Source organism: Poecilia reticulata, linkage group LG15 (genome assembly GCF_000633615.1).
Source record: "Poecilia reticulata strain Guanapo linkage group LG15, Guppy_female_1.0+MT, whole genome shotgun sequence".
In the NCBI taxonomy this organism is placed as follows: Eukaryota; Metazoa; Chordata; class Actinopteri; order Cyprinodontiformes; family Poeciliidae; genus Poecilia; species Poecilia reticulata.
In genome coordinates this window covers 30134153-30144214 of record NC_024345.1, presented here as the reverse complement: position 1 = coordinate 30144214, position 10062 = coordinate 30134153, and the positions used below count along the sequence as shown (strand labels likewise).

At 52.2% G+C, this 10062-nt stretch overlaps 2 protein-coding genes across 2 annotated transcripts in view; one reads left to right on the top strand and one right to left on the bottom strand.

The window, feature by feature from the left end:
- The window catches only part of LOC103477390 (glutamate dehydrogenase, mitochondrial), a 6461-nt gene extending 4100 nt beyond the window's left edge, over positions 1-2361 (bottom strand). The window contains exons 1-3 of the mRNA XM_008430482.2: positions 1537-2361; positions 1001-1081; positions 870-925 (exon numbers count right to left, since the gene is read on the bottom strand). Of these exons, the coding sequence (XP_008428704.1) occupies positions 870-925; positions 1001-1081; positions 1537-1930 (531 nt within the window). The 5' untranslated portion in view covers positions 1931-2361. The remainder of the gene's footprint in view (positions 1-869; positions 926-1000; positions 1082-1536) is intronic.
- Positions 2362-2524: 163 nt separating this feature from the next.
- shld2 (shieldin complex subunit 2) overlaps positions 2525-10062 on the top strand; it is a 20293-nt gene continuing 12755 nt past the window's right edge. The window contains exons 1-11 of the mRNA XM_017308835.1: positions 2525-2762; positions 4067-4237; positions 4413-5293; positions 5415-5565; positions 5645-5746; positions 5970-6164; positions 6588-6734; positions 6875-7084; positions 7180-7423; positions 7493-7608; positions 7697-7911. Of these exons, the coding sequence (XP_017164324.1) occupies positions 2525-2762; positions 4067-4237; positions 4413-5293; positions 5415-5565; positions 5645-5746; positions 5970-6164; positions 6588-6734; positions 6875-7084; positions 7180-7423; positions 7493-7608; positions 7697-7872 (2631 nt within the window). The 3' untranslated portion in view covers positions 7873-7911. The remainder of the gene's footprint in view (positions 2763-4066; positions 4238-4412; positions 5294-5414; positions 5566-5644; positions 5747-5969; positions 6165-6587; positions 6735-6874; positions 7085-7179; positions 7424-7492; positions 7609-7696; positions 7912-10062) is intronic.

Below are 10062 nucleotides of genomic sequence, written 5' to 3'. Positions count from 1 at the left end.
GTGGGTCCAGGGGGCCCAAAGTGGGTCCAGGAGGCCCAGAGTGGGTCCAGGAGGCCCAAAGTGGGTCCAGGAGGCCCACGGTGGGTCCAGGAGGCCCGGCATCCAGCATGTTTTAGTCTCTCCCTGGTTTAACGGACCAAATGAGGCTCGTTAGAGGCCTCAGGGGAACATCGACAAGCTGAAAAGGTTGTTAAACCAGGAAGAGAACTAAAATGTGCATGATCCCGGCCCTCCAGGACCGGTTCCCCTCTGACCCAACGACACGCTTCATCATAATCATAATATAATAGGGGCTGCACCGTGGTGCAGTGGGTGGCACTGTTGCAGCAGAAGGTCGTGGGTTTGATTCCCGGCCCGGGTCTTTCTCCGGGTTCCTCCCAGTTCAGAAACATGTCAGGTTAACTGGCCTCTCTAAGCTCTCCCTACGTGTGTCTCTGTGTTGCCCTGCGATGGACTGGACCCGTCCAGGTGACCCGTCCAGGTGACCCGACCAGGTGAGCCGTCCAGGTGACTCCGCCTCTCGCTGCAGGCCTTTTGTTTTGTTACTTCAGTAATAAACGGGATTCGGGTCACTTTCTTTAATATTTAGTCAAGTTTAAATCTGATCTGCCTGTTCAGTGAAAAGCTCTGAATAAACGATTATTATTGATTATTAATCAGTTTAACTTTTTATCACAGCTGGAAAATTTATCCTGATTACAAATTAATTAATAATCAAAGCCCGGTTCTGTTTCTGCTCCAGAACCGACCCAGACTCCGTTTCTCCTTCAGAGCCGGTCTGTAACGTCTGTTTGACTGAAAAACACCAGAACGTAAACGGTACCGGTCCGGTTCTGTCAGAACCCGGTCGGTCGCTCGGACCTGCTCACCGTGTAGTTCTTGGTGTTGATCTTCACTCCAGCTTTGGCTCCACCGAACGGAACATCTGGAACAGCAGGCGGTTCTGGTTAGGCCCGGTTCAGGTCCGGTCTGTGTGAGTGTGTGTGTGTGTGGTACCGACCCACGATGGCGCACTTGTAGGTCATCAGGGAGGCGAGAGCCTTGACCTCGTCCACAGACACCTCGGTGCTGTACCGGATCCCTGAAACAGAACCAGAACCGGTTTCTACTGGAACCAGAACCATCCCTCCTGTGTGACCTTTGACCTGCTGGTTCTGCACTCTGTCCTGGCTGACAGGGTTCCTTTAGGCTGAACGGTACCAGCCTGCAAGTTCTGGTTCTGATTGATCTGTTTGGGTTTTAATACACAGGACTCAGAACCAGACTGGACCGGACCCAGTGGTTCTGCTGGTCCTTGCTGTTTTCTTCAGTGTTGCTCTTTCATTGTGAAAAAATGACCTTAAAATAATGAAACGTGTAACAATAAACAAAGATCATATTTATATCCATATTTAAAGCAAATCTGAACTTTTCAGGATGAATTTAACCAGCAGCGGGGATCGTTTATCATCATTATGATTCATATTTAAACTTCCTCCTCCTGCAGCTGGACTCTGCTCTACATGCTGGTCCGGTCCGGTCCGGTTCGGATCTCACCTCCCTTGCAGGGCGTCCGGTGCTGGCTGTGCTGAGCCCGGTAGCCCTCGATCACCTCCCACTCGCCGCTGTCCCTCCGGATCGGGAAGCAGACGCTCAGGACGTGGTTACACGGCTTGATGATCCGCAGGATCCCGCGGACTCTCTTCCGCTTCTGCTCCGGGGTCTCCCGGGTCCTCAGGTCCTCCACCAGCTTATCCTCCACGATCGCGGCTCCGCGGTCGAAGAAGCCCTCCACCATGGTGAAAAAGTTCGGGTCGTCGCCCCGGGCTGCGGCCTGGCTGTAGCCGCGGTACCGCAGCAGCGAGGCGGACGCCGGCAGCGCCGAGTCGGCGGCGGAGGCCAGGATACCGCCCGCTCCCCGGGTCAACAGTTCTCCCAGGTTTCGGTACATTTTGCGGGTGAGCTGGTGGAAGGAGGTCCAGGAAATGGAGCCGCCGAAGCGGAGAGTCTGCCCCGGCAGCGGCGGCTCCTCCTTCCCGCCGCCCCTTCCTGTCAGCAGCCGCCGCGAGCCAAATAAACTGAAGCTGGCACGCGATCATTTAAAGGGCGCGCCGGGCGGGAGCTGCTGCGGCTAGCCGTTAGCTTAGCTCAACACGAACAGTAGAAACAGCGAAGAAAACTGATCATTACGGCTTAACCAGTGAGTGAATCACACAGATACAGCAGATATCAGTCTGTTACGAAGGTTTCAATCAAGTTAGACTCCTATAATTAAGTTCTATTAGCAGCGTAAAATAGTTTAATACTAGCAAGCGTTTAGACTACACGTACTTCCGGGAAAACTTTCAAAACAAATGTTCATTATATAATAAAACCCAGATGCTGTATAACAGGGGTGTCCAAAGTCGGTCCTGGAGGGCCGGGATCATGCACATTTTAGTTCTCTTCCTGGTTTAACAACCTTTTCAGCTTGTCGATGTTCCCCTGAGGCCTCTAACGAGCCTCATTTGATCCGTTAAACCAGGGAGAGACTAAAACATGCAGGATGCCGGGCCTCCTGGACGCACCTTGGGCCTCCTGGACGCACCTTGGGCCTCCTGGACCCACTCTGGGCCTCCTGGACCCACCTTGGGCCTCCTGGACCCACCGTGGGCCTCCTGGACCCACTTTGGACCTCCTGGACCCACCTTGGGCCTCCTGGACCCACCTTGGGCCTCCTGGACCCACCTTGGGCCTCCTGGACCCACCGTGGGCCTCCTGGACCCACTTTGGACACCCCTGCTGTATAATATTTCAGACTATGGTTCATTTCAACATTTAGCCTTTAAATTATGTTGTTTACAGTCTTTTCAGCTGTGGGACGTTTTGACAGGTTTTTGGCTTTTTGCCCAGGGCGACACTCCCTTCAGGATCCTCTTAATAAAAACAACACATTGCTGAAGGCAGATTCTCCGTGGAGAACATTTCCTGAATATTTCCCTGCAGCGCATTCCTCCAGGTAAAAACATCGCTGTTAAAACCTTCACCTGTGTGTCCAATATGTCATCTGATCAGGGCTTTAACAGGTCAATTCACCTGTAAAGTATGAACAAGCAGCAACCATAAAGTTGTGTTTACTTTTAAGGAAACATTAAAACTATTAGCTAAACGTTATTAATCTGCAAAGTAACTGATTAGAGAACACATAAAAAAAAGAAACAGACTCAAACTATGAGACAGATGGGCTGATTGAACCTTTAATCTGCTGTAAAAATACAGCAGATTCTTCTTCTTCTTCGCCTCCTTTGGCTGTTTTAGGAACCAGAACAAATGATTGGTCCAGCAGCAAACTAACTGTCAGAGTAAAAAGTTTAAACCTAAATTTAAATCCAGATTAGGAAATAAACTGCAGTGTGACGACCCAGTGGATGGATCTTCCACATTAGCTGAATGCTCTAGGTTGGTTCTGGTTCTGGTTCCGGGTCGGTTCTGATTCTAGAAGCTGTCTGACCCAGAGTTCTCTCCATTAGACCACTAAAATCTGACTGTTTATTATAATTCAGATCGAACTGTATATTATTTAGAATATTCCCTGAATGTGATTGGATTGATTTGTTATGTTCTGTATATCTGGGTATGAACTGGATCTTTATGCCCCTTTTCCACCGGTTCGGCTCGGCTCGGCCCGGCCCGGCTCGGCCCGGCCTGGCTCGGTGGAAAAGCGGGATTTGTCTCCTAAACAACCTTGAGGTGAACATTTTATGTGATTTATAAATAAATGTAGTTATTTTTATCCCGATGTTGAATTAATTCGCTTAATTTTTTTATCATCAATATTTGATGATATATCAGCAGCATTATCAGCTCACTCTGCCGCCTGCTGGTCAGACTGGGAACTGCAGCAGGCACAGTCCCAAAGGCCCGGTTCTACAAACCCATCAGAACAAGTGTTCCTCTGATGACCCTTGACCTCTTGACCAACCAGAATTAAATGACCAGCTGCTGGTTTTCTGTCCCTTCATAATAAAAGCATCCAGAAAAAACATGTTTGACCTTATGACCCAAATGGTTCGGGTCTGACTGGTTCTGGTTCTGTTTGTCTCCTCAGTGGACACGATGCATCAGCGGCCAAAGATCCACATCTTCCTCGGTGCTCCTCCTCCTCCTCCTCTTCCTCCTTCACCTAGGATGGAGGAAGAGGAGGAGGAGGAAGAGCATCCTACAGGATGGAGACACCTGGAGCTCACCTGGAGGGCGGGCCGTCTCCGACCCACTGCAGGTGAGGCGGGTTTAATCCCACTTAGGGATTCAAGAGTTCTTCCTGTGTTCTGTCTGTGGGACCCGATCCGACCCGTTCTGGTTCCGTTCCGAAGCTAAATGGACCAGCTGCCAGTTGCTGCTGGTTCTTTGGGTCGAACCCAAATGGATCCTGAATGATGATCCTGTCCTTTCAGATGTTCCTGGGAATGAGGATCAGAGAAAGGAGAATCCAACAGAACCGGAACCGGGTCGGGCCACAGGGTCTGCTAGAGGACGATCCGATGGAGATGGAGGACTTTCGTCTGAAGCCGGAGCTCTGAGGACAGAGGGAGACTCAGGTGGTTCTGGGGAGGATCTGTGTTCTGCTTCGGTCCAGGAGTACCTGGACCGCTGTTTCCCTATAGCTCAACAAGAACCAGAACCAGAGCAGCAGCCTCCGTCCACCAGAACCCAGTTCCTCAGCACCTGGACTCTCAGCCAGGCCCTGATCCTGAGAGGAAGACACGCCGTCCAATCAGCACTCACCAAAGACAAAGCCCCGCCCATCCCAGGCGAAGCTCCACCCATTCCAGACACAGCCCCGCCCAGCCCAGATGAAGCCCCGCCCACCACAGACAAAGCACCGCCCACCCCAGACAAAGCCCAGCCCACCACAGACGAAGCCCCGCCCAGCCCAGACGAAGCACCGCCCACCACAGACAAAGCTCCGCCCGTTCCCCTTGTCAGCCCCCTGTCTGGCTCCTCCAGCACCCCTGAGCTGTTCAGCCTGGCCGCCTCATCTCTTGGAGACTCCATGGAGCTGTTCAGCCACACCTGTCCGGCCTCCAGGGCGGAGCAAGGTGGGGTCATCATGGAGGTCACCGCAGACGGCGTCCTCTGCTCTCAGGAGTCTGACCCCAAGACGCCCCCCACATCGCCCCCTTGCAGCAAGAAACCACGACCCTCAGAGGAGTCGACGTCTGCAGCACCAGAGAGCTCCACCTCCACCACCCGTCTGGACAGGTGCGACCAGGTGGGACGCAGGTACTCTGTCCTGGTGGTGGTGGTCCACCCATGCCATCTGAAGGAGGTCCAGGTGAGTCCAGGTGTCCAACAGGAATGAAAACATGAAAAGTTCCTCAGCTGTGGTTAGCGCTGCAAACTAACAAGCTTTCTAATCGTGTTCTGGTCGTGTTCTGATCCGTGTCTGGCTGAAGGTGCGGTCGGGTCCATCAGCAGGAAGCCGCGTTCCTCTGGCCTCCATGGTGGTGACGGACCAATCAGGAGCTGAGATGAAGGTGGTGCTGTGGAGGAGAGCGGCCTTCTGGGTACTGACCGTGAGTCCTGGAGAGGTTCTGCTCATCACAGGTACACACACACACACTGGTACCGGACCCGAGAGGCCGGTTCTGGAGTCGGTTTGATCTCAGGTGTGTTTGTGCTGCAGGACTGCAGGTGAGGGAGGACAGGTGGAGAGCAGAGACTGTCCTCCAGTCCACCTTCTCCAGCAAACTGCTGAACCTGGGACACGCCTCCACCTCACCGCCAGGTACGTCAGCAGCCAATCAGCAGGCAGACAGCAGACAGTCAGCAGCCAATCAGCAGCCAGTCAGCAGGCAGACAGCAGACAGTCAGCAGCCAATCAGCAGACAGTCAGCAGACAGTCAGCAGCCAATCAGCAGACAGTCAGCAGCCAATCAGCAGCCAATCAGCAGCCAGTCAGCAGCCTCCTTTGCCCAGGTGTCTACCTCTCTGTCTCTCTCTCTCTCCAGTTAGCCAGCAGGTTAGCGCCTGCGCTCTCCGTTCTCTGTGCGGTTTCGTCAGGGAGCGGCGCCCCCTGCTGGTGTCCCTCCCCAGTCGGCCCCAGCAGGATCTGAACCGGCTCCCTTACGCCACCCTGAGGTCGCTGCGGGTCAACACGCTGGTTCACGCTCTGCTGCGAGTCACGCACTCTCACATCAGCTCAGGTGAGCCTGTCGCTGGCAGGGGGCGGGGCCAGCGGGCTGCATGTTAGCTAACGTACCTGATCCAGGTGAGGCTCACAGGTGAAACGTCCCGACTCCTAGCAGGGTGCTGCCGGATTTATTCCTGAACAAACATCAACATCATGAAGCAACATGGCCGCCAACTTCCTCTCAGGAACTTTGTCCAGTTACCAGGAAACTAAAATAATGTGTTCTGGTTTCAGCTCTTCAGTTATTTTCAGTATTTTATGATAATCTTGTATTTTTGATCCGACTTCCTGGTGGCAGATCATCAGAGCAGAAACTTAAAGAAGCATTAATATTATGGCATCAGGTTATTATTATTGTTATTAAGATACAACTGGATTATTGCTGTGTTATTATAGTGTTATAACATTACCATGTAGCTGCTGGTGTTTCTGTCAGAGTGGAGAGACGAGGCCGAGTCTCGGAACCGCTCGGCGGTCCAGATGAAGGCGGTTCTGACGGTGCAGCAGCCGGGCGGCCAGCAGGGGGCGCTGCTGCTGTGGGGGGCAGCCATGGACTGGCTGTCCCGCTTCAGCAGACACAAAGGTACGAGGGGTCAAAGGTCACAGAATGACTTAAGGCCCAGCTTTATGTAGAACCAGGTGAGCTGGGAGCACTGGGCTGATCCAGTCTGGGTCAGAACCCTGGACCGGATCAGGAGGTTCTGTTCATTTTTCTGCCCTCAGAAGCTGTGTGGGACTTCAGAGTTCTCCTGGTGAGGGCGGGTTTGACCTCCGACCTCACAGAGCTGCACTCCACCCCCTGGAGCTCGGTCCGGGTTCTGGACCCGACAGACCGCCAGGCGCTGGACTTCCTGCGAGCGTGGCGCCGTCCAGGGCCGAGCGGCACGGCTCTGGAGCTGGATGTAGACACGCTGTTGTCCCAGAAGTACAGCGGTGAGTCGGGCCCGGCCCGTCAGAACCGGAACCATGCCAGAACTGGGTCAGAACCCTGAACGGACTGAATACGAAGCCTCTCCGTTCTGCTGCAGGTGAGGTGGAGCTCAGAGTCCAGGTGCTCAGCTTCCAGTTCCAGGAGGCTCCGCCCTCCCAGAACCCAGCGCAGCCGGTTCTGGACGGCTCCACGCCGCGGGCCGGCCTCCTGGCGGCGCTGAGCGGTGACATCACCTACACCGGCTGTGGCCGCTGCGCCGCCGAGCTGGACACGGACCGCAACGGGATCTACACGCCGTGCTACGCCTGCCTGCCGCTCACCGCCCTGCGCCGCTTCTACAGGTACCGCCGACATCACTGCTGATGTCACCGCTTACGTCACCACCTGATGACATCATCTCTGTGTTTCAGGCCAGGTGTGCTGACGGTGAGTGGGCGCGGCTCCCCCCACCTCACGGTCCGGGTTCCTCCGGTTCCTCTGCAGAAGATCCTCCAAGCTCCTCCGGACCGACTCCAGCGCAGCGCAGGTGAGACGCTCAGGTCTCAGGTGAGGTTCTGACCCGGTTCTGACCCGGTTCTGACCCGGTTCTGACCCGGCCCTTTCCTCTCCTCCAGCTCCAGGTTCTCAGGTGCGACACGTCCAGGTGGCGGCGGAGAAGCTGCAGGCGCTGCTGGCTCTTCCCAGGAAGTGGGTGGTCATCACGGTGCGGAGCCACTTCCTGTGCGACCAGAACAGCGTCCCCCTCAGTCAGGACTTCACTCTGCTGGACCTTCAGGTTCCGACCCAGTGAAGAACCCACCTGGTGGGCGGAGCTTACAGGCTCCTCCAGGTGTGTGCAGGTTTATTATTACTATTTCTGTATTAAATTATTTTAACTGACCTGAGTTCAGATCTTATGACTGTTTAGTATTTGTTGAGTTAAAGAAGCTAAATTGAAATAAAGATCAGGATAAAATTCATTAAAACATTTTTATTCCTTTAATAATTTCCATTTTGGAAGAAAAAACAGCAGAAAACCATTAAGATGATGATGATGGTGATGATGATGATGATGATGATGGTGATGATGATGATGGTGATGATGGTGATGATGATGATGATGATGATGATGATGATGATGATGATGATGATGATGATGAAGGCTCAGGTCGTAGACGTTTCTTCTGCCACCTCCACCAGATCATCCAGCAGGTCTGAAAAATAAATCAGTCATTTCCACAAGCAGGAATAAAAACTAATAAAGAATATTTACTGTCCACTGAAACAGTTTGTAGACACAAAATGGATCCAATTTAATAAAATAAATATTTAAGAATTTTTTTATTTTCAAAGATCCACCATTTTATTTCTGGGAGTTTCAGCCAATCAGTGTGAAGGAAGATGAAAGCTGCTCCTGATTGGCTGCTTTGTGGTCACCAGCCAACAGAATGTTGAGCAGCTGGAAAGTGTTTTCTCTCAGAAAAATCCAAAATTTCCACATGTTGTTTATGGTTTGTTTCTACAGAAAACAAGTAATTTGGTTTTAGTTCAGAAGAGCCAGTGCAGAAGGTCCGGGAGCCACTTTTGGCTCCAGAGCCGCAGGTTGAGAACCCCTGAAGTAGAACTAGATTAAACAGATGCTGAGTAGATGATGTGTTGAGTCTGTGGCGCCCCCTGCTGGTCAAACAGGCTCTGGTTTCTGCTTCAACGTTTCCCTCCAAGATGAATCACAAATAAACTTTTATTCTTATAATTAAACAGTTTAGTCCAGATTAGCCAAACTGCAGGTTTGTAATCTAATTAGATTAACAGATTAACACATGTGGAAAATGTTTAAATAAAAAAAAATCAAAAACAATTTGAAATATGTCAACAAATTAAAGATTTTCTACACCTCTAGTTCATCACCTTTTAAATCTATTAGTTGCTGATCAACCTGTGCAGTGATTTAACTGCTGGTACCAGGTTCTGATGGGTCCAGACCCAGAGCTCGTCCTGGTTCTGCTGTTTGGTGATCTGGTGGTTTAAAATCAGCCTCAGCTCCAGACTCTGTTTCAAGTTCCCAGAGGAACCGTGGGAACTTAAACCACCCAGAGTTTAAAGTTCCCTGGTTTACCTCAGGTTGGCTGCTGGAGCAAACTGAGGGCAAAGACCTTCAGAGGATCTCCAGTTTGATGGACTGGTCTGTCCCCTGGAGACAACCTGAGAGTGCTGGACACCTGAAGACATGCAGGACGTCTGCGTGGGTCTGGATCCTCAGCACCAGAACCGACTGACGTGTTGGGAGACGGACTGGGAGAGAATCATGGATCTGAGCTTCCTGTTCCTCATACGTACCTCTGTCAGACACGGCTACAGTCTGGCCTGGGCTTCCTCCGGCCTCTTCACCTCCTCCCATGGCTCCGCCCCCCTCCATGGCTCCGCCCCCCTCCATGGCTCCGCCCCCCTCAGAAAAAAGGCCCTGGAAGCCGCTCGTCTTCTTCAACCCCTCGTCTTTATGATCATCTTTGTGAAAGACCTTTGAGAAAAATCCTTTATCTCCATCCTTCTTCTTCTCCTCCTTGCCTTTGTTTCCTTTGTTGGACATGAATCCTCCCTTCTTCTTGTCCTCTTTGTCCTTGATGCCCAGCGCGCCCTTCACCGCATCCTCCACTATGTCTCCTGCAACACAAACATCCAGTTTTACCACCAGAGGTTCTTCTCCTGGTCTGCAGACATAATGAATCCACTGCTTCGAGGCTCCGGATCGGATCGCTCTGTGCCAGCCACATGGAGAGAGTGACTATCGGAGCTGCTGTGTGGACGATGCAGAACAGCCACATGCTGCTCAGAACAAGCAGCTTAAGATCAATAAAGTGTTTCTGACCTTGAAACAACCTGGAGAGGAAACGTCTGCATGTGAACAACTGACCTGAAGAAGGAGAAGCACCGCCTGAAGCACCACCTAAAGCACCGCCTGAAGCACCGCCTGAAGCACTGCCTGAAGCACCACCTGAAGCAC